This window comes from Sus scrofa, chromosome 5 (assembly GCF_054392235.1).
Source record: "Sus scrofa isolate SSC_HxYL_T2T_F1_AM1 chromosome 5, Sscrofa_HxYL_maternal_Yorkshire_Landrace_v2.0, whole genome shotgun sequence".
NCBI classification, from domain to species: domain Eukaryota; kingdom Metazoa; phylum Chordata; class Mammalia; order Artiodactyla; family Suidae; genus Sus; species Sus scrofa.
In genome coordinates, this window is record NC_139387.1 from 75,076,215 (window position 1) to 75,100,725 (window position 24,511).

General features: G+C 38.1%; 1 protein-coding gene and 1 pseudogene across 50 annotated transcripts in view; both read left to right on the forward strand.

The window, feature by feature from the left end:
- Positions 1-24,511, forward strand: part of WNK1 (WNK lysine deficient protein kinase 1) — a 142,609-nt gene that overhangs the window by 90,346 nt on the left and 27,752 nt on the right. For 15 of the 50 annotated variants that reach the window (XM_084956990.1, XM_084956991.1, XM_084956997.1 and 12 more), the window contains exons 5-11: positions 3,087-3,175; positions 5,118-5,337; positions 6,358-6,691; positions 7,686-7,873; positions 13,271-14,506; positions 16,797-16,880; positions 23,449-23,598. In XM_084956990.1, coding sequence (XP_084813116.1) covers positions 3,087-3,175; positions 5,118-5,337; positions 6,358-6,691; positions 7,686-7,873; positions 13,271-14,506; positions 16,797-16,880; positions 23,449-23,598 — 2,301 coding nt within the window. The remainder of the gene's footprint in view (positions 1-3,086; positions 3,176-5,117; positions 5,338-6,357; positions 6,692-7,685; positions 7,874-13,270; positions 14,507-16,796; positions 16,881-23,448; positions 23,599-24,511) is intronic. The other 35 variants (XM_084957018.1, XM_084957022.1, XM_084957015.1 and 32 more) reach the window with 3 other exon arrangements.
- LOC146403458 (U2 spliceosomal RNA) lies at positions 2,138-2,273 on the forward strand (annotated as a pseudogene).

Here is a 24,511-nt window from a genome sequence, read left to right on the forward strand (position 1 = left end):
AATATTCTATCAAATCTTGGCTGTACATTGAGAAAGCAGCTTAACCTAGTAGAATCAAGGTATTTTATGATGCATAGTAGCTGGTTTTACTATTATGACTTTATGTCTCATTTGTTCAACTTGTATTTCTACTTGTAGATAGGAATTCCTGTTTGTAAAGCCAGGAATATATATGTCTGCGTGGATAGGATTAACAAGAGGATTGTTTATTTTTTAAGAATAACCAAGGATGAAAGCAGGTCCACTGTGGATCTTGGTGATTATTTTTCCAAGAGAATTCTTCACTTCCTTTTAACTCTAAGCTTTATTGTCTTTGGTAATTGCCTTTGAAGTCAAAAGTGGCCTTAGGTTATCAAAGTTAATAATTCAGAGAACTTTCAACCTGGATATTACATTTGATTCTAATTTCCATGAATAGAGACAGATACTATCCGCATTTACTAGATAGCGAATCTGAATCTCAGAGCTGGAGTCTTTTAATATAATCAGTACATGTGCGATTTATTAACTCAATATGTAGAGTTTTATTGCAGAAGGCCAAACTATATTCCACCAAAATATGTTTATAGAAATAGGAACATTTTTTCTAACCATATTCTATATCCACTTTAACCACTTTCCTGTAACATTTGGAATATGCAAAGGCCAACTATGTATTAGTGTCCAATTTTACCAAAGAACAATCTTTCAGACAGTCTTCTGCCAATAGTGAATGTTCTACAGACTTAATACACAATATTTTAGATTGCTCTTCCCATTATTTTAATAAATAGCATCTTAAAAATTGCTTTTATGTACCTTTAAATGCTTATTGCAAAAAACTAAAAATAGGAGTTCCAGAGTTGCTGTCGTGGCGCAGTGGAAACAAATCTGACTGGGAACTATGAGGTTGCCAGTTTGATCCCTGGCCTCACTCAGTGGGTTAAGGATCCGGCATTGCCTTGAGCTGTGGTGGAGGTTGCAGACACAGCTCGGATCCTGCATTGCTGTAGCTGTGGTGTAGGCTGGCAGCTGTTGCTCCCATTAGACTTCTAGCCTGGGAACCTCCATAAGCCAAGGGTGCTGCCCTAAAAAGCAGGGGGGAACAAAAAAAAAAAGGAGTTCCCGCTGAGGCTTAACGGGGTTTTCAAGAACCCACTAGTATCCATGAAGATTCAGGTTTGATCCCTGGCGTCGTTCTGGGGGTTAAGGATCCAGCGTCGCTGCAAGCTGCAGCTCCGATTTGACCCCTAGCCTGGGAACTTGCATATCCGCAGGTATAGCCCTAAAAAGAAAAAGAAAGAAATAATAAAAACAAAATCCCCAGTGTTTCTATTACCAGAGAACTTTCAGTGAGCATGATCCTTTTTTTTCTTTTCTTTCTTAAAACGGATCTTGTTTTCTTTAGCCCTAGTTTGAAAGACTATCCTGGCTTGCTCAATTAAAGCAGCATTTTACTTTGGCACCATTATTTTCTTATTTTCATTAGAATGATTATTTGAAGACAGAGACCAGTTGAAAAACTTAGCTGGACTTGAAAAATGAGAAGACCAAGGAAAATGCAAATAATGATCTTCATAGTCATTACTCAGAAACCAGCCTTTTAAATACATGGATTTTTCATTTTAGAGACAGGCTTAAAGTTACTATTACACAGTTCCTTGCTGTGAAAAGTTAGCCCTGGAGGTAGAATCCTCCAAATCCAGACTTTTGAATAATGCAGTGAGTAACTGATAACTTATCCCACCACAACTTTAGACTTTAGAGCTAACCGTTTGAAGTATTTCATTTCAGTCTGTGAGTCAATGCACACATTTCTATGATTTATCTTATTTTAATATGTATTGTCACTGAGACAGTAGCTGATTAGAATTTTATATATATCCTAACTTTTCTAGTTCCCCCCTGTATCATACTTCCTGTGTGTTATATGATTATGGACTTACATTGCCACTTGGACAGTATATCCATATAGCTACTACAGCTCAACCCATATGGTTACTTAGATGAGGTGAGAATAGATAATGAGCTGTTTTTCTCCACACCACCTCTTGCTCATATATATTTTCCACACACTGCTGAAATTTTATTTGAGAGGAATTTATACTCTGTGAAGATGACAGTGATGCTATTTAGTATTACATATAATAGTGATACTATCGCTTCTCGGCCTTTTGGCTAAGATCAAGTGTACATATAATAGTGATACTGAATTTTCTTCTGAAATTAATTAGAAAGCTTTAGTATCATATGGGTCTGATATATCACCTTTCGTTTTGTTTCATATGTTCAAGACAATTTGCTCTTCAGTTATCATACCAAACCAATCCAAATTCTTAACTCCTTCTATACTTGCTGAGTTTGTTAAAGAGTACTATAATAATAGAATACCTGCCAAACCAAGCATGTGAATTCATGCGCACACATGGGTACACTGTTCAAAATTGTTAAATGTTGTGTTGATTAATGTGTTAGGAAATGAAGTTGGATAGAAGATCTAACCAGTTAGAACATTGGCTAACTTCTTTTTAGCCAATAACTTGCTTTACCTGAAACACAGCTAAAGATGTTAATAATAGCCTAAATTTTTCTCTATCCGTATCGAGGCCATGGAATTAAGCGACTCTACTATCTAACCGTTCCCTGTTGTTATCTTGTAGGGGCTAAATTGCCTCTACCCTGTACTGATCCTGCATGGACCAGTCCTGCAGGCAAAAAAAAGCTAGGATGATAAGAAGGCAATCTACCAAAAAAAGAGAGAGACTGTTGGAATTTCTGTCGTGGCTCAGCAGTAATGAACCCGACTAGTATCCATGAGGATGTAGGTTCAATCCCTGGTCTTGCTCAGTGGGTTAAGTGTCTGGTGTTGCCATGAGCTGTGCTGTGGGTCACAGATGTGGCTCGAATACCAAGTTGCTGTGGATGTGGTGTAGGCCAGTAGCCGCAGCAGCTCATATTCGACCCCTAGCCTGGGAACTGCCCTAAAAAAAAAAAAAAAAAAAAAAAAAAAAGGCAATCTAGTAGAACCTTAAGAAGCAAGTAAAATTTAAAGTTGAAAGTCCTTACCTTCATTAATGTGTTTCGGTGACTAACTTTATGATCTTCAGGGTGTGAAGCCAGCCAGTTTTGACAAAGTAGCAATTCCTGAAGTGAAGGAAATTATTGAGGGATGCATACGGCAAAACAAAGATGAAAGGTGAGTTGCCTCTTTTGACCTGGGTATTGCTTAAATAAAAATTTAGAATTGTAATCTTCTCTGAATAGAACATTCGGTCTAAGGTGTATTTATACTTAGTGCTAGTTTCTCTGTTAATGTCATGCAATATCTTTAAAAGTATAGCTCTGTCCATTGAAGGTAATATTCAGGTTTGATATACTAAAATGTTGTAAAAATGTGGTTTGACAGAGCTTAAGTAAATCCGAGACCCCTCAAACATAGCTACTGCTTTTAATAAGAACTGCTTAAAGCATCAGCATAATTTATAAAACTGAGTAGGGTTCTGTCTCTAATACAGCTAATCTGTTCCTTACTCTTTTATCCATTGAATTCTAAAAGATAAAACAATAAAATATTAGCTTTTTGGAGTTCCCATTGTGGCTCAGTGGGTTAAGGCCCTGACATTGTCCCTGTGAAGATGTGGGTTCAATCCCTGCCCTTGCTCAGTGGGTTAAGGAGCCTGTATTGCTGCAAGCTGCAGCATAGGTTGCAAATGCAGCTCAGATTCGACCCCTAGCTTAGGAACTTACATGTGTCACAGGTGCAGCCATAAAAAGAAAAAATATATATGTATAATTTGGCTCTTTAACATCAACTCAGCTATATAGTTCCTGATTTACTGTTATTATGGTAGAATTGAAGAGAGAAACATCAGAAGTCCTTTGAGTTAAAAAGAGACAGCTTCACCCAGAGCTTGGGAGGAGATCTGGCTTAGTCATTTATGCTAACAGAGGGCTTTTCTCAGAGGACTGGCAAGTATGTGATCTGCCATAAAGCTGATTCATTACCCATCAGGCATGGCAGATGTCCAATGGCTGTTTTTGAAAAATAATCTGCCTTCACCATCCCCCTCTTTACCCTCTAAGGAAGAAAGAGTAGACCAGCCAGTACAGATATAAATTGTAAATTGAGCGTAATCTACCTCCTAAAGTATGCAGGTGATTAGGTGTATCAACCAAATTAAAGAATTCCCTATCTTCCCTTCTCCATTCTCATATTCTTTTCCTAACTTTGTTATTTGGAAGACCTTAACATGATGATCTTTAAGGCTTTTTAGTAGAAATTTAGTTTGGGTTTCTATTTTTATATACACTGATTGAAAAGGAGAGCCCTTAATCTCTTTAAGGGCTTTTTTTAAAACTATAAATAAAGGAATATTTGTTTCCAGTCTTAGAACATGTTACTCTTGTTTCATTTCTGGATGGAACAGTTTACTAGATTACAGGTATTTTGAGACTGTTTGTCTAGAAAAAATTGTTCCATAGTCAGACTTCTGCTTGCCTAGCCCACAAGTTGTTGAATAAGCAATTGAGAGGATTTATTGGAGTAAATAAAAGTTGCTGTGGTAGAAGGTAAGGTACTAGAAATAAAAAGATTTTCGAGTTTTGATTCCACCATTTGTGACTTTTACAACTATGAACAAGATTGTCAGTCTCTCTGAGGATCCATTTTCTAATAATCAGGAAATGATATCTCATTGGATGTTGGTCAAAGGTCAGATGAGATCATATATATATATATGTGAGGGTTTTTTGTTAACTTGAAGCACTATGTAAATGATTATGTGGTATTTTGAAGCTATGATATTCTATGTATTACTTGCTATTATTAGTACACTATTAACTAATAAGAGGTTAGATCATTAGATTTTAAAAGTATCACTTTCAGCTCTTAATTCATAAATTGATGGCATAAATTATTCATAAATAAGAGGTTCTGATATTCTATAATTTGAGTAAAACTATAATTACTGTTCAAATGGAGCAATGTAGGAATGAGTTACAAAATTCTCCTTGTTTTTCTTCTTGCAGTCTTTTTTCATTATTTCACATCTTAACAGTGATCAGCCATACTTAAAAAGCATTTTTTAAATTTGATGACATTTTGTTTTCCTTTTCTTTCTTTTCCCTCTCGTTTGAAGATATTCTATCAAAGACCTTTTGAACCATGCGTTCTTCCAGGAGGAAACAGGGGTACGGGTAGAATTAGCAGAAGAAGATGATGGAGAAAAGATAGCCATTAAATTATGGCTACGTATTGAAGACATTAAGAAATTAAAGGGAAAATACAAAGACAATGAAGCTATTGAGTTTTCCTTTGACTTGGAGAGAGATGTGCCAGAAGATGTTGCTCAAGAAATGGTAAATTAGCACTAATCAGCCATTTAAAAATTGGTGTAGATTTATATGCATTGATACTGGTGAGCAAAAAAGCAGTTTATAAAGCAGCATGTATGGCATATCCCATTGATACAGAATTGTATTGCTTAGTCACCCCAAAAGTTGTTTTTATTTTAGGAGACATGTGTAGACAGAGATTGTATAGGGATAGATGAACAGATGAACAGACAGATGGGTAGAAAGAAAGAACCAGAAGGCATTCTAAAGTAATTTTGAAAGTCTGTAAGGTTGACTGTCTTCTAGTTAGTATAAGCCTATTTAGTTAGAATGATAGGTAATGTTTTCCAGATACTTAGACATTAGCCTTTAATCAGTCATCTGGATAATCTTATAAATAGATCACATGTTATTTTTATTTCGAAGGGAGATTTCAAGAGCAATTATTAGTAGGCAGCCTTTGATGAATAATTTTTGAAGTATGTCTAAGAAGGAAACACTTCACCAATCTTAGGTTTGCAGAGATACTCATAGCATACCTCTGCTAGAATTTATGAGAACCATTTTAATAATAGTTACCTTTGAGAGGGGGTCTGGTGTGAAAGAGGTACTTATTTTTTTAATCGTTAGTTTTTTACATTGTTTGAGGTTTTTTGTTTTGTTTTTAACCTTCTATATTTACCACAACTGTTTTATCTGGTTAAGTGGTTGTCTAGTAAAAGGAAGTAAAGGCAACAGAGGTTAGTATTGATGGTTACCTGAGAGTGGGAAATAGAGTAAATATAATCAAAATGAGCTTTTTGGTTTTTGTTTTGTTGTAATAATTAATGAAGATACATCCACCCCATGAGTATTTCCAAAAATGGTGGGGAAGTATATAATGCAGACCAGCAGTTTCACAGTTTCATTATGGCCAGTCTTTAAAAAGAGTTCTGTCTTCCCCCTTCTCTATTTTCTCCCCCAAAGTGCCCTTTTTTTGTTTTGTATTCAGTTTGTTTTCTTTTGATTTCCTACTGGTTCCTTATGTATGCTTTTATACTGTAGGTAGAGTCTGGGTATGTCTGTGAAGGTGATCACAAGACCATGGCAAAAGCTATCAAAGATAGAGTATCATTAATTAAGAGAAAACGAGAGCAACGACAGCTGGTGCGGGAGGAACAAGAAAAAAGAAAGCAGGAAGAGAGCAGTCTGAAACAGCAGGGGGAGCAACAGTCAAGTGCTTCCCAGGCAGGAATCCTGCAGCCCTCTTCTGCCAGCACAGGCCTACCTGCTGCCGCTACCACTTCAGCCTCTGTTTCCACGCAAGTAGAGCCAGAGGAGCCTGAGGCAGATCAGCATCAACAGCTGCAGTACCAACAACCTAGTATATCTGTGTTATGTAAGTATTTGGAGAAGTAGATAACTCCTAATTTTTTTTCTTTTTAGGGCCGCACCCACAGCGTATGGACGTTCCCAGGCTAGGGGTCGAATCAGAGCTGTAGCTGCTGGCCTACACCACAGCCACAGCAGTGCAGAATCTGAGCCGTGTCTGCGACCTTCACCACAGCTCAGGGCAATGCCAGATCCTTAACCTACTGAGTGAGGCCAGGGATCAAACCTGTGTCCTTAGGTATACTAATCGGATTCATTTCTGCTGAGCCACAACGGGAACTCCTAGATACTCCTGATTAACTTTTTATCTTCTTGGCCATCATTTTGTACTGGCCTCTTGGTTTTGAATTACAAATCCAATGTATAAATAAGATGTTTGAAATGGTTGCCATCACCCTTTTCTTTCTGTTCTTAGGTCCATGGCGAATAGAATAGAAGGATGAGGCAGTAAGGAGATGTGATTAAGACAATGAAACAGTTTTACAGATTTCAATACTTTCTAATTTGTAGACCTCTACTTTCTATAATTCCTTTTTCATAATAATGAAAAGTGAACAAGTTTATCTTAGCTACTTATTATTGAACCTATTAATCTGGTTCCACTCTTTTAGCAAAGCTAAATAATGTATTAATTAGAAACTAAGGAGACTGCTAGTTATTAATTGAACTACTTTCTTAATAGTTTCCACAGTTAAGACTTTGGAAGCTGTGTCAAACTTCAGACTAACATTTTCCCCTTGTTCTTTAGGTGGTAAAATTTTGTGATGGTCAGGATTTCTTTTTTTTTTTTTTTAAAGAAAATTTTTTTCTATATGGATTCCCTCATTTAAACGTAGAAATCTACTTGGTAAAATTGGTATTTATTATTTACTTAGTTCAGGTCTGTGCAAAGGAAAAAACCATGTAGCCCTAAGATCAGGGGTTTGTCATGAGAAAATGTGAACCTCCTTTTTGTGATATGTCTCTCTGTCTTGTTTTTTGGCCATTTATTTCTCCTTCAGCTGACGGGACGGTTGACAGTGGTCAGGGATCTTCTGTCTTCACAGAATCTCGAGTGAGCAGCCAACAGACAGTTTCATATGGTTCCCAGCATGAGCAGGCACATTCTACTTGCACACTGCCAGGGCATACAGCGTCTGTTGTCCAGGCACAGGCTCAGCCCCATGGGGGTTATCCACCCTCAAGTATGGTGAGTAACTGCATAAGAGGGGAAGCTAATGATGATAGCCACTAGGTAATGGGTTCAGTTCAGACTCTTCTACTGAAAAAGTAACAGCATGCATTCCAAGTTAAAAAGTACAAATGGTGTATTTCTAAAGGAAGTAGGTTTACTATAGAGTATAATTGGAGCAGTTCAGGCAGAATGGGATATATATTAATATTGCAAAGAAACTATTTACAAGATTTAAATTAATCTGAATTTGATTAAAGATAATGTTCTCTTTAGCACTTCAGGGTTGAAACTGTTCAAAGGAGTGTAGCTGGGCATATATATACATGGCTTAGGGGTGGGGGGGCAGGGATTTTTCAAAAGTTACTTATTAAAAGAGTTACTAAGTATTTTCTGTAAGATGTCTTATTGTGTAGAAAACAGGTAAGACCTTCAAACTGTTATAGAATGCTGCATGTGAGTACTCTTCAGTGAAAGAATCCTTTATGTGTATGACCATTTAATTTAGCGCTTGTGTTTAGTTAATCATGAGTTGCTGTGCGTGTTCTTGCCTTAAAGTCTGTGTTGGACACAAGTTCCTTCCCCAGTATATGTTCATCTGCTTTTTCCCTTTATTTGGTATCTGTTTTATGACTGATTTTTTTTTCAGAATCAACTTACAGAAATTATTTCCTGAAATATTTTATATCTATGCATATGTACACATACCTACATGCACATATTCATACATTATTACCTATGTTTTTACATTAGCCACTCCTGCTTCTCATATAGAGAATGTTCAAGTAGATCATTAGCTAATACCCCTTTTCTTTTGCTGACCCTCCACAAAGTCTTCAGAAGCAAATAAGATGCATTTTCTGCCTCAGGAAGGAATTGAGAATAAACTGGTCACTGTAGGGCTCTTGTTTAGTGAGCTCTCTAGGCAGATAGATTTTCCTTCTTTCTCAGCTTTTAATCTGAATTTGTGGAATTCTTATTCTTTATTGAACGAAACTCAGTCTTTCTCTGGTAAGAAAATACTTCTGCTTGTTGTGGTCTATTCACCCCACAGCTTGGAATAAAAGATGTTTGCTTGTTTCAGAGTCCTTTCCTCAGTTCTGCATTGGCTAGGTCTCAAGACGAATGGCCACAGTGACAGAAAAAATCTTTCTATGTACTAGCGTTCAAACAGTCTACTTCTCTAACCTTTAAAATAAGTAGGTAGGGTAGAAGAGCTTTATACAGACTGTACAGGTATATTTCTCTGTTCTAACAAATATTTGTCAGCATTTCTTGTGAGTTTCTACTCATGTTCTAGATGATTTCTTCTGGATCATCATAGCTAGATTTTTTCTTTTTCTTTCTTTTTTTTTTTTTTAGAGCTGCACCCATGGCATGTGGAGGTTCCCAGGCTAGGGGTCTAATTGGAGCTACAGCTGCCAGCCTACGCCACAGCCACAGCAATACCAGATCTGTGCCATGTCTATGACCTACACCACAGCTCATGGCAACGCCAGATCCTTGACCCACTGAGCAAGGCCAGGGATCAAACCCGCAACCTCATGGTTCCTAGTTGGATTTGTTTCTGCTGTACCACGGATGGGAACTCCAGATTTTTTTTTTTTTTAAAGCTATTCTTTATCCCTTATCACAGGACGATAAATTTTAGCTCTTTATTTTTAGGAAGGAAATGGAATGATTGTTTATGAAGATATTAAGTATTTGATTCACAAATGTAGCTATATTTATTGATGCTCTAAAGACAGACTGTTAGTGAAATTACAGTCTTGCCTTTTAATGACAGTATTCTGTGGCAAAATCATGAAGAGTTATTAAATATTGAGGATTTGGGAGTTCCCATCGTTGTGCAGGGAAACGAATCCGACTAGAAACCATGAGGTTGCGGGTTCGATCCCTGGTCTCACTCAGTGGAATAATGATCTGGCATTGCCGGGAGCTGTGGTGTAGGTCGCAGATGCGGCTCAGATCTGGCATTGCTGTGGCTGTGGCATAGGCCAGCAGCTACAGCTCCAATTAGACCACTAGCCTGGGAACTTACATATGCTGCAAGTACAGCCCTAAAAAGCCCCCCCCCCAAAAAAAATTGAGGGTTTGTAAAAATTTTATAATTATTCCTTTCTCATTCCAGGAAGAATTTACTGTGGCTTACAATAATGTATCAATTATAAATAGAATTTTAAAATAAAAGAGGAGTTCCCATCGTGGCTTAGCAGCAACAAATCTGACTAGTGTCCATGAGTACGCAGGTTCAATTCCTGGCCTTGCTCAGTGGGTTAAGGATCCCGCATTGCCATGAGCTGTGGTGTAGGTCATAGACGCAGCTCAGATCTGGCATTGCTATGGCTGTAGTGTAGGCCAGTGGCGAAGCTCTGATTTGACCCTTAGCCTGGGAAACTCCATATGCTGCGGGTGCGGCCCTCAAAAGACAAAAAATAAGAACAAAAGAGAAACAAGGATAGGAAAATAATATAATTGGTTATACAGTTCACAATATCTAGGAAAAAACAAACTTGCTCAGGACAGCCTTGCAGCATTAGATGTACTGCCTTGTAGCCATATTAAAATGTTTATGTTAAGGTGCTTCAAACTTTGTAAACCAAAGTTGAACCTCTGATATGCCTGGAAAAAAAAAAAATTGAAATTATTCTTTCACATTTCAGATATTTTTTCAGTGACTACTTCAGTAAAAATACAGAATGTTTCTTGTATCTGTTATGAATTACCTCTAGAAAGCTAATGCTTTTCCTAGTCAGAAATGACGTTTTAGCTTTACAGATACAGATAGGCTAGTGTAATAAATAAGACACTGTGAGCCAACAACTTTTCTAGTCTAAGGCCTTATAAAATAGTACTGAGAAACTGTCTCTCTGTGGTTTCCAGAGATCCTGCAAAGCAATCCAGTCTTAAAATCTTTTACCTCTTATAATGTGTGTTAAACTATTAGAACTCGTTCTTGTTTAATCTTAGTAAGTTTGCAGAAACTGCAAGCCAATATTCATCATTTTCCCTGTCTATTCTGCTGCCTCAGTCAGTTGGCTATTCTTACTCATACTCATAACAATTAATGTTATTTCAGAATTTTTGGAAAGGTACTTGATCATTATTGTGGCTGCTCATTCAAAACAAAACAAAGCAAAACACCTGTCTGCGACCAACAGTGTAGGGAGTATAGTTACGATCTGCCCAGTATGCTTTGTAAAATTCTGTCCCTCCTCAAAAAATGTTTTTATGGAGTTGGGGGAGGATGGAACATTTCTTTATGTCAGCTATGCCCTGTTATCATTGTACATTTGATTATTTTGTTTCCAGAGTATTGTGTTTTTCATGTATGTGTTTGTTTTCTGTTTAGCCTCGTCGTGGCCGTAGCATGTCGGTTTGTGTTCCCCATCTTTCTGCTGTTCCCTCTCTGTCCCGCATCTCTCCCAGTGCTCCTCCCACCCCACCACCAGTGCTGTCTGCACCTCTTTCTCCTTCCCTCCTTCGGACTGCCCCCGAGGAAACTTTTGCCGAAAAGCTTTCTAAAGCATTGGAGAGTGTCCTGCCTATGCACTCTGCCTCTCAGCGCAAGCACCGACGCTCCAGCCTGCCTTCCCTCTTTGTCAGTACTGTATGTAACCATAAACTTCCTGACAAATAAAAATTTATTACCAATGAATACATCCAGGCATCAAGAATTTTAATAAAAACTAAGTAGAGATAAGAACTAAACTTAGTAATATATTATGCTTTTAGGATACCAATTTTTCCTGTAGGAAACTTTTTTGTTATAAAGCTTTAAGGGAGAGAAAAGCAAGGAGGTAATGAGAGTGAATGCCTATAACATCCTTGACACATATCAGCGTGTGTGTAATAAAATTTAGCTTTTATTATACTTTCCTATCCTCCATCATATACAGCTCCTGGCATTTTCATATCGTTAGCGAAGAATATGTATATTCCTTAAACTCCTTGTTGGCTTAATCAACAGGTGTTTTCTCTTTATCAAACATTACCCAAACATATTTTCTCCTCACTTTATTCCAAAGACATGCTAATGACACTGCTCAAGTCCTTTTTTTCCCCACAGTCTTTGAAGAATAATTGAAGAGGGAAAGTTACTTTTTAATTTGTCAGGTATTTAATATGATGTGATTTAGTTTTAGCAAACTAGAAGAAGGTCACATAATATTCCTTCCTGGAAATATTTTTCTTAGATTGAATGAACTGGGACCTTGACATTAATGAATGCATTAGATACACAGATAGTACCACCTGATTTTCTTTGGCCCCATTAATATCTATAGAAGATCTGTCTTTTAAAGTTGTTACAAACACTGTGGGACTTTGCTGCTGCTTTTCCAGGTAGAAAATATAAGTTAACGTTTGACCTAGCAAAGCCCAAATTTTCAGGTTTTTACCTAGGAGAATGATTAACTATAATTAATGTTTTATGGCATTGGGATACTCTGTGAAAAGACAGCATAAAATGGAGCATTCTGATTCAAAATGGAAACCTCCTTTTAGCAGTTGTAAAGAAACAACAGTAGGTCCATTTTGCTAATTTGATAAAAAGTTCTTCCCTATTGAAAGAATGAAACTGATCTACCTTTTTTTTTTTTTTACCCTTTTTAAAAAGGGTCCATGAAAGTGGATTATTAGTGTGCACTGTGTGCATTTGACAAGGTAGAATTCTAAATTTAGAGTTTTAAATCTAGAATACTTCTTTGACAAAAAGTGCTCTTAAATCAAGTTGGCTTTTATTTATGCTATCCTTTTCCCCTGATTTGAAATATTAAACTCTTAACTAGGATCAGAAAAGTGGACATTCAGTGATTTGGCATCCATAACATATTTCATGTAGTGAAATTAACTGCATGTGTTTTGGGATAGACAGAGGAGAGACTTGACTGTCATTAAGTTGTTCATTTTTTAGTATCCACCAAAAATCTCTTCTGATTTCTAGGTAGAAGACACACTATTAGTTAATCAGAAATTAACTCTGGAGCCTCTAACAGCACACAACAATAAAGCTTCAGAATAGGAAAACTTGGTACAGTCTCATTCTTACTTAACTCTGTTTCCACTGATGCAGTTTACATTAAGTCATGAGTGAACATATTAATTGTGGGTAAAAGCAGAATAATCACTTAGGAAGTTAAATCCTTCCATTTCCCTTGAGAGAGGAGAATTGTGGAAAAGCAGCTCCTATCTAATGCAAAGAGTCCCACAGAATAATTTTATTGACCCTGGATGTATTTAATGGATTTTTTTTTTTACTGTGCACATAATTTCTGAAAGCATTGTTATTTCTTTATTAATTATAAATTTGGTGTAACCATTTCGTAGGGTTACACAGAGCTACCCAGTTATGCATGTCTAATGTAATTTCACATATGAATGTATGAATTACTTGTCTTATTCATGTTGATACAGCCTCAGTCCATGGCGCATCCGCGTGGGGGGACCCCAACATACCCAGAATCACAGATATTTTTCCCAACTATTCATGAACGTCCAGTTTCTTTTTCACCACCTCCCACCTGTCCACCGAAGGTGGCTATTTCCCAGCGGCGTAAGAGCACCTCCTTCCTGGAAGCCCAAACTCATCACTTCCAACCCCTGCTGAGGACTGTTGGCCAAAATCTTCTTCCACCTGGTGGCTGCCCAACTAACTGGACACCAGAGGCCGTAGTTATGTTGGGTACTACAGCCAGTAGAGTAACTGGAGAGCCATGTGAGATACAGGTCCAACCTCTGTTTGAGCCTACTCAAGTTTATGGTGACTGTAGACCTGGACTAGTACTTCCAGAAGAAGCTCACTACTTTATTCCTCAGGAAGCAGTGTATGTAGCAGGGGTACATTACCAGACCCAAATGGCAGAACAGTTTGAGGGTATTCCATACAACTCTCCAGTCCTGTCAAGTCCTATGAAACAGATACCTGAACAGAAGCCAGTGCAAGGGGGCCCTCCTTCGAGTTCTGTCTTTGAATTTCCATCTGGACAGGCTTTCCTGGTAGGACATCTTCAGAATTTACGATTAGATTCTGGACTAAGTCCAGGATCTCCCCTCTCTAGCATTTCTACACCTATCAGTACAGATGCTACACGTTTGAAATTTCACCCTGTCTTTGTTCCTCATTCTGCACCTGCTGTGTTAACTCATAACAATGAGAGCAGAAGCAATTGTGTATTTGAGTTTCATGTTCATACTCCAAGCTCCTCTTCAGGAGAAGGAGGAGTTTTACCTCAGCGTATTTACCGAAATCGACAGGTTGCCGTGGACTTGAATCAGGAAGAACCACCTCCTCAATCAGCTGGATTACACGGCCGCCTGCAGCCTGTGACTGAAGAACAACATAATTTCCAGCCCCCAGAATTGACCGTTTCTGTGGTAGAGCCTACTGGACAGAGCTGGCCAATAGGAAGCCCAGAATATTCCAGTGATTCCTCACAAATCACTTCTTCAGACCCCAGTGATTTTCAATCACCTCCCCCTACAGGGGGAACAGCTGCACCTTTTGGCTCTGACGTCTCATTACCCTTTATCCATCTGCCTCAGACAGTGATACAAGAATCCCCACTTTTCTTCTGTTTCCCCCAAGGAACCACTTCTCCGCAGATTTTATCTGCATCATTTTCTTCAGGAGGATCTGCACTCCATCCACAGGTTATAGGAAAACTTCCACAGTTCTCTTAAACTACCCTGCTGTGCACCATTGCATTTAAGTTTTCTGTCCCTCCTTTCCATTCATGAGGATTATTGTTTAATTTTATTACAATTTCTCCATTTTGTGTGTGTGTTGGGGGGGTTATTTTAAACTACTTGTATTTAAGAACAAAATCTGAGAGCAAGCCTGCCTGATTTACCTATAATCAAACCATTGGAAAAGAAAAGAAACTAGAATTTTAGTTACTTGTCAAAATCAGTGACTTCTGTTCATATGTAGAACGTTTTCAACTAGAAGTGAAATGTAAATGTCTGTAAAGTTGACTCAGAATTGATGCTTCACACATACTAATGTGAAGTATTTCTTTCTTCCTAGAAATGAACGTGGCTAGTTTTTTAAGAGAAGATAACATTTTTTTTTCCTGTAAAATGAAAAGAATGGGAAGTGGAGAATCCTTTTTCTAAAAGTAGTATTAGGAGTACATACAGAAATTAAAAGAGAGGAAACATCTTAATAAGTGAAGTTGCCTTTTTAAAATGGCATCAAACAAATCAATTTGTATTATGTGTTCAAATAAAATGTTAATCCATAAAATTGACTGATTCTAATTTTCAGTAACTAAATTAAAATCTAGTATGGGTGGTGGATTTTTTTTGTTTGGTTTTAAAGATTTGTGATGTATGTTAGCAAAGTAAAAAACATTAGATAGCTCAGTTCTTGTTTTTTGTTTATTTATTTATTTTTGGCTGCATCTGCAGCATGTGGAAGTTCCAGGGCCAGGGACTGAACCTACACCACAGCAGTGACCCAAGCTGCTGCAGTGACAATGCCAGATCCTTAGCCCCTGTGCCACAGGGGAAATCCTCAGTTATTAGATTTTTCCTGAAAAAAGCTAAATTTTGTTATTTATGTATATGAGCATATGTACTCTCTTGAAATAAAGACAAAAGTGATGGACATAATAGAAATTAAGAAGTGGAGTCAGTATTAACAATTGTCATGTATTCCTTTGATACATTTTACCGAATGTATAGGCCATAAAATCTATGTAGGAGACTAGGCAGTTAGTTAGATAGACTTTGCAATTATATATTCTGGATATCATTTGGATGTTTTAAATATCCCACTCTTATAAAGTATTACATGTTCTCCATTGTACTTTGTTCCTATGTTCTTTCTCCATCAAGAGCATAAATTACCCCAAAGATACACATGAAGTATCAGTTACTTAAGAGTAGTACTAAGAAGCAAAAAGATCTAGAAATTTGGAAATTGTACTCCATGCACATTGCATATGCTATGTTCACATTAACACACTGGTTGCCAGCCTGTACTGTGAATGTGTGTGCACCGCCAGCCTTTCTCCTATGTACTTCCAAAATGAATTTCAAACATTAGGTAGTTAATTTACAGAAAAGTTGCATAAAGAATGAATGCTTGCAGTGGTTAAGTTGCAGTGAAATGTGATGTCCTATCCAAGTAAACACCAGAGCAACCCCTGTAAACTGAAATGAAACAGCAAAAGTGGGCCTTGTCGTTTTCCTACTCACCTAAAATCAAGACCTGAATTCACTTCTTACCTTCTCATTTAACTTAAAACCTTTTCTAAGTGAGGATTTCTCAAATACAATGCTATTGATATTTTAGGTTAGATAATTGCTGTTCGGTGCATTTGTAGAACATTTAGCAGCATCCTTGGCCTCTACCTCCCCCAGTTGTAACAACCAAAAATATCTCCAGATATTTCCAGGTGTTACTGGAAAGGGGAGTGGGGTGCCTAAATTGCCCCTGTTTGAGAATCTCTAGGCACCTGGCAGTTAATGATGGTAACAGGTTTTGTTTACATTTTTGGCAAAAGTCACTGTAGCACTATAAGAAATAATAAAAGGAACCAAAAGAGCATTATCAAATACCCTTTTTTCTATAATAGTTCAAATAGTTTTTTTTACGTTGATGATCTTAGTACTTTTTTCCTGATTATTTTCAATAACCACTTTATTATGAGTTTTACTATTTTGGCAAAAATTACAGCCTTAGCAGTGGGGTAGCTTAGGTTTTAACCAACAGTGGTTTTTCCATGGAGTCAGAGTATGTTCTACGATATGATCCTTCTCTAATCTTTTTCTTTAAAAACATGCCCCACTGTCTCTCCCTAAATCCTTGACCAAGCTAATGTTTCATTTTGCTCAAGCAAACTCTCAGGAGCTCACAAATTTATTGCAAAATCCTGACCTCTATTAACATACCTTTGGGCTTATCTAATTTTTTGTTTTCACTTCTTTCCTTCAGGCACAGGGGCAGAGCCAGGGTCAGCCATCTTCAAGTAGTTTAACAGGGATTCCATCCTCCCAACCTGTACAGCATTCTCAACAGGTGAGAGCAACTCATTGCTACATTTTATGGATTACCAGCAGCCAAAACAGTTTTACGTCTTTCATGCATTAGATTCCTGATGTAAATGGCTTGCTAAGTTTTTGAGAGGATGATCAAGAGACATTAAATTTTGTGTGTTTAGTAACATTTTAGAAAATCTCTTTTGTGTACTGTGTTTCTGAACAATCTACTAGATTAGGCATATATTTACATTCAGAAGAATCGTTTTTACTGACATAATTTATGTGCCTTCTTAAACAGATGATTCTACTCTCGTTTGACAATATGATTGACCCTGAACAACTCAGAGAGCTAGGGGTACAGGCCTTCCACACAGTCAGAAATCTGTGTATAACTTTATAGTCCGTCCTCTCTATCCATGGTTACACATCCATGGATTTGTTCAGCCAGTCTTGGGTCATGTAGTACTGAAGTATATACTTACTGGAAAAAAGCCACGTGTTGGCGTTCCCGTCATGGCTCAGCAGTAAGAAACCCAGCTAGTATCCATGAGGATGTGGGTTCGATCCCTGGCCTTGCTTAGTGGGTTAAAGAATCCAGCATTGCCATGAGCTGTGGTATAGGTTGCAGACACGGCTCAGATCTGACGTGGCTGTGGCTATAGTGTAGGCCAGCGGCTACAGCTCCCTAGACTGGGAACTTACATATGCCGCAGGTTTGGCCCTTAAAAAACAAAACAAACAAAAAACACTTGTTAAGTGAACCCATGTTCCCATGTTGTTCAAGGATAAGCAGTACAAAGCATATCAGTTTTATTTCTACATGTTCAATGATTTGTCCTTTTAGGAGCATTTTGCTGTTACTGAGCTTGACACAAAATTATTATTCTACACTCATTTTTAAGTATTTCTCTCTTTTTTTTTTTTTTTTTTTTTGGCTTTTTAGGGCCACACCTGTGGCATATGGAGATTCCCAGGATAGGGGTTGAATCAAAGCTACAGCTGCTGGCCTATCCCAGATCTGAGCTGTGCCTGCAACCTACACCACAGCTCACAGCAATGCCGGATCCTTAAGCCACTGAGCAAGACCAGGGATCGAACCCACAATTTCATGGTTCCTAGTTGGATTCATTTCCGCTGCGCCACATCAGGAACTCCTTAAGTATTTCTAATCTGTGAGGTGGGGTATCAGATTTTATGCTAAAATGAATGAAAGCCTGAGAACAACTACCTCAGGAACTTTAAAAAAATGCTTTAAACTTCTGATTTGGGGAGTTTGTTCCCAAAGTTTCAGAGAACTCAAGGGATTAGTACAGTGCTGATGTATTCAATAGCAAACTGGTACTTCTGAAATTAAATATCTATAGTTCATCATTGATATTAATTAACAGTATTTGTGTGCATGGAAATAACACTTTGGGAGCACAATTGAATGTTTATTATCTGTTTCAAATAAAATTTATAGTTACTACATGTGTCATAAAAACTTCCCAATAGGAGTTCCCGTCGTGGTGCAGTGGTTAACGAATCCGACTAGGAACCATGAGGTTGCGGGTTCGGTCCCTGCCCTTGCTCAGTGGGTTAACGATCCGGCGTTGCCGTGAGCTGTGGTGTAGGTTGCAGACGCGGCTCGGATCCTGCGTTGCTGTGGCTCTGGCGTAGGCCAGTGGCTTCAGCTCCGATTAGACCCCTAGCCTGGGAACCTCCATATGCCGCAGGAGCGGCCCAAAGAAATAGCAAAAAGACAAAAAAAAAAAAAAACTTCCCAATAAACACTTTGTTGATAGTTCCCTTCGAAGTATGTTGTCAAGCCACCAAATTCTAGGAGTTCTCTTGTGGCTGAGCAGATTAAGGATCTGGCATTGTCACTGCAGCAGCTTAGGTCACTGCTATGGTGCAGATTCCATCCCTGGCCCAGGAACCTCCACATGCTGTGGGCGTGGCCAAAAAAAAAACACCATCAAATTCTAAGTTGGCCTGTTTCTATTAATTTTTGAAACAAAATTTTAAATTCTCATTTCAAATGGCCTGCTTCCAGTCCCACATGTCATGTAGTCTCTCTGTGTCACATTTTGGTAATTCCCACAGTATTTCAGACTTTTCCATCATTATTATATTTGGTACGATGATATATGATCATTGATTTTTGATGTTACTGTTGCAAAAAGGTTATGACTTGCTGAAGGTTCAGGTGATGGTTAGCATCTTTTAGCATCAAAGTATTTTTAAATTAATGTTGCACATTTTTTTTTCAGCCATAATGCTATTTCACACTTAATAGACTACAGTAAAGTATAAACATAACTTATATGCCCTGGGAAACCAAAAAGTTCATGTGACGCATTTTATTGTGATATTCACTTTATTTCAGTGGTCTGGAACCAAACCTGCAGTAACTCTGCTGTCTGCCTATATATACTTTTTATCTGTGACGAGCACCTCTGTCTTATAGAATCGAAGGGGTGAGATTTGTTTTGTCTTGCTCCTGCTCTTCAAGACAAGTTTCTCAATCTATATATATTAAAATTCAAGTAGTCACATTTTTGCCAACTTTAGCAGGTTTAATTATATTAACGACCCCTAATAAGAATGCAAATTAAAAGTTACATAAAGCTAGGTAAGTACAGAAACATTATCATGGGTAGCAGTCTCCTAATTTGCTTACCTTGGACACAGGCCAACAGAAATAAAATGTGTGGTTTTAAGTGTGTGCCCTGTTTTTCCTTTTCCAAAGGAGTTTGTTAGGTATTTTATATTTGGGCATGTAATAAAGAAGACAGTGAGAAAAGCCATTGAGTTTAGTGGTGATAAATGTATACATGGGAAGGGAGGACACTTCCATAAATGTCAAATTAAAAGAATTAGGTAGTTGGAGTTCCCATTGTGGCTCAGCGGTAATGAACCCAAGTGGTATCCATGACGTGGGTTTGACCCCTGGCCTCAATCAGTGGGTTAAGGATCCAGTGTTTCTGTGAGCTGTGGTGTGGGTTTCAGACTCAGTTCTGATCCTGCATCACTGTGGCTGTGGTGTAGACCAGCAACTGCAGCTCTCATTCGACCCCTAGCCTGGGAACCTCCCTGTTCTGCAGGTGCAGCCCTGAAAAGCAAAAAAAAAAAAAAAAAGAATTAGGTAGTTGACTCTTCTGGGAAAAGATATGACTAAATGGCTATTTCTACAGTAGCATCAGAAATTCATGTTTCTGGAGTTCCCTTTGTGGCGCAGTGGTTAATGAATCCGACTAGGAACCATGAGGTTGCGGGTTCGGTCCCTGCCCTTGCTCAGTGGGTTAAAGGATTTGGCATTGCCATGAGCTATGGTGTAGGTTGCAGACACGGCTCGGATCCCGCGTTGCTGTGGCTCTGGCGTAGGCCGGAGGCTACAGCTCCGATTCAACCCCTAGCCTGGGAACCTCCATATGCCGCGGGAGCGGCGCTAGAAATGGCAAAAAGACAAAAAGACAAAAAAAAAAAAAAGAAAGAAAGAAATTCATGTTTCAGATGCTCTATATAAGTGTAAGCAGTCTAGAGTATTTAACTTTTTCAGGGTCGCATACCCAGTTGGTGAATAGAATTAAAACTGAAAGCCAGAGTTCAAAGATTTCTTAGAAAATGTTCTTTTTTCTGTGTTGAAGTTCTGCAGGGACTTGTGACTCAGCAGAAGTGCCCAGAAGCTGCATTTGTTTGTTTTTTCTTCTGCAGTTTCATAGATAGAAATGTTGGAGTTCACTCAGTGGTTAATGAATCTGACTAGGAATCATGAGGTTGCGGGTTTGATCCCTGGCCTCGCTCGGTGGGTTAAGGATCCGGTATTGCCGTGAGCTGTGGTATAGGTCGCAGACTCGGCTCAGATCCTACGTTGCTGTGGCCCTGGTGTATGCTGCCAGCTGCAGCTCTGATTAGATCCCTAGCCCCTGGGAACCTCCATATGCTGTGGGAGTGGCCTTAGAAAAAGGCAAAAAGACCAAAAAAAAAAAAAAAAAAAAGAAAAGAAATGTTGTAAACTTTCTGGGCTGTGTAATTAGAGTCTGTCTATTTTTAGGTGTGCTGTTTGTTTTGTTTTGTATTGTACTGTTAGTTCCCACCCTACCTTAGGAAACCATAGTCTCTGGTTTTATTAATGTGACGGAAAAGATACACTTTAGCTGAAATTTATTTCTTTTGTTTCTGGTATATAATGAATAAGAGATTGCTTTTTTTCATGTTTTTAATCAAAAATAGTAGCATGCTATGTCTTAATGAGGTATTAAAATAGCTTTCTCCTACTAGAAAACTTAGTATTTTGCCATCACAAGAAAGGTCATGAGTTACCCTACCCTACTTAGTTAATAATTTCATTTATAGAGCACATGTAGCATCTTCGGGTATTTCTTACTTTCTGTTCAACTAAAAGCTCATGAACATTCTTCCATCAAGCACCTATGTCTAACAGATAGTACATAGTCAATATAGTCTGTTTAAACTGGTTTCATGAGGCAATTTTATGCAAAGTGTGATGCCAGTCTACTGTGCTAAACAATACTTGTTTGGCTAAAGTGTTGATTATTAACCAATGTAATTGTGCAAAAACAAAAATAAAAAATACCATATACTCCTGGCCTACCTAGAGGTGCCTCTTCTCCGTAAATGCTCTGAGGTATAACTGGCATGTATGCCTATCATTTCTTTTAAGCAAAGAGTGAGGGTATATCTCTGTAAAACTGCTCATTTTTGACACATACACACTGAGTAATTAAACAGCTTTTTTTTTTCCTAATTGAGTTCATGCTCTGAAGGGCCATGTGCCTTCACTGAGAGACTTCCCAGATGTACCATACATGGCTCCTTTCAGGGAACCTAAATAATATGGTAGATATATAAATATATGTGTGTGTGTGTGTGTGTGTGTCAATTTCTACAAAATAAGGATAGTATTCATCATTATATAAAATGTGCAAAGGGCTCTGCCTGTATTTTTATATAATCCTAATATGAATCCTTTAAATATAGATGCTATCATTATTTCCATTGTACAAATGGAGAAGCTGAAACAAGATCTGGAGAAACTGAGTCAGACTTTACCCAAACTTAGCTTATTAGAGACAGAAAGAATTTAAATTCAAGTAGTCTGACTCCATAACTTACCTACCATTTAACTTACCTACCATTTAACTACTAACCAATTATGTCATAAAAGGAGAGAGATTATATAATCTCTTCTGAGCAGAATGTTTCTTATATCTATTATGAATTACCTCTAGAAAGCTAATGCTTTTCCTAGTCAGAAATGACGTTTTAGCTTTACAGATACAGATAGGCTAGTGTAATAAATAAGACACTGTGAGCCAACAACTTTTCTAGTCTAAGGCCTTATAAAATAGTACTGAGAAACTGTCTCTCTGTGGTTTCCAGAGATCCTGCAAAGCAATCCAGTCTTAAAATCTTTTACCTCTTATAATGTGTGTTAAACTATTAGAACTCGTTCTTGTTTAATCTTAGTAAGTTTGCAGAAACTGCAAGCCAATATTCATCATTTTCCCTGTCTATTCTGCTGCCTCAGTCAGTTGGCTATTCTTACTCATACTCATAACAATTAATGTTATTTCAGAATTTTTGGAAAGGTACTTGATCATTATTGTGGCTGCTCATTCAAAACAAAACAAAACAAAAACACCTATTCTTGACCAACAAAATTTCATGTTTGGGGGCAGTTACATGCCATGCATTAAGTTAAGGTGTATTATACCAGAGTATCTAGCACACGGTTGATTCCCAGTAGTCGTTCCCTTTGCCCTGCTTCAAGTTAAGTGGTAGTGTCCATGTTTTTAAAGAAGGAAATCTCATTTTGGCAGTAAAATGAGCAATCTCTAATGTATCACAGCTGATGAATAGTAAAGCTAAAGTTCCAGATTCAGTGCTTTTCTCACATTTTGTAGCTATTATCAGAGCTATTCTTTAAGCAATTTAATTATACAGTTGATAAAATAGATTAAAGGAAGGGATTGGGTTAGTTAATATAGGACCAAAATGAGAGCTTCTCTCAAGAAATTGGAACAGGAGTTCCCACTGTGGTGCAGTGGGTTAAGAATCTAACTGCAGTGGCTCGGTCGCTGTGGAGATGTGGGTTTGATCCTTAGCCCAGCGTAGAGAATTAAAGGATTCTACATTGCCTCATCTGTGGCACAGGTTGCAGCTAGGGCTCACATTCAGTCCCTGGCCAGAGAATTTCCATATGCCACAGATAAGGACATTAAAATTTTTTTTTAAAAGAAAAAGAAATTGGAACAAAGGGAGAGGTAATTTGGAGGAGAGAAGGTCTCTTTGGACATAGTATCTGAAGGTGTGTGTGTATAACTAACAGACCTGCTACTGGGTGGGGACGGGGCATGTTAGGTGAAGAACCAGTGGTGACTCAAGCTTTGAAACATTGGTTAAGTGTTCTTACTTGTACCATCCCAAATGAAGAACACCAGGTGAAAAAGATATGTAAAGTAGATTTGATGAATTCGGGTTTGTTCATGTCTTAATTACTAAAATTGCCATCTTTCTTAGACACTGATAGGCAAATGTACTTCCTTAGAAACATGCTATTAGTGATTTGAAACAAAATTAAATGATCATTTTATTCTCAGCAGCAAGGAGTACAGCAGACAGCCCCCTCTCAGCAGACAGTGCAGTATTCACTTCCCCAGACGTCAGCCCCCAGTGAGCCCACGACTGCACAGCCAGCAAGTCAGCCTCAACCACCACAGGTGTTGCCTCCTGTGTCAGCAGGAAAACAGGTAAACACTTAAGGGAATGCCATATGACTTCGTGTGGATAGGCTTCTACCTTCTCTAGTGGTGAAAGTTGGTTATTTTCACTGTAAAACTGAAGTAAAAAATCACATCTTGTGTGCATATGCATTGGCTAATAGTAACTGAACCCATGACATTTTTCTAGAATTGTGCCAGTTATAGCTAATATTCTAGGTTTGCAATTGTGATTATGCAGTATTTTCATGTAGATTTATACATCACTTCCTTCCCTTATTGCCTACTGACAGTCATAAAAAACCCTTAGATGGGAGTTCTTGCTGTGGTGCGGTGGGTTAAGAACCTGACTGCAGCAGCCCAGGTCACTGCGAAGGTGTGGGTTCGATCCCTGGCCTGGCACAGTGGGTTAAAGGATCTGGTGTTGGCACAGCTATGGCGTAGGTCACCACTGTGGCTTGGATTCATTCCCTTGCCAGGAATTTCCATATGCCACAGGTGCGGCCATAAAAAAAACAACAAAACTTTATATGGAACAGGGTTTTTTCTAGGTCATCTTTCTAGGTACTTGAAAAGTAACTCTGTAGAAGATAAGCCCTTCTGAATGACCTTTTTTCAGCTTTAACAGTGGGGTTTGTTTTGCTTGTGTTTTGGCACAGTGTATTGTTTCTGGCATATTTCATTACATTTGAGATACTGTCAATCATAAAATGCACCATTATTTTATGTAATACTGAGAGCTGACGCACCATTAATTATAAGATATGTCAATTTCATAAATGTTTAAATGTCCAAGTGCTGAAACGGGATAATCGTATCCTAGAATCAGTGAAATATGGTAATTAGACCTACTTTCACAGACCTGTGTTAGACTTAAAAATTATAGAAGCAATGTGGATGAGCACTAACTTCACTGAGGAGGAAATCCTTGAATTTCAATAAC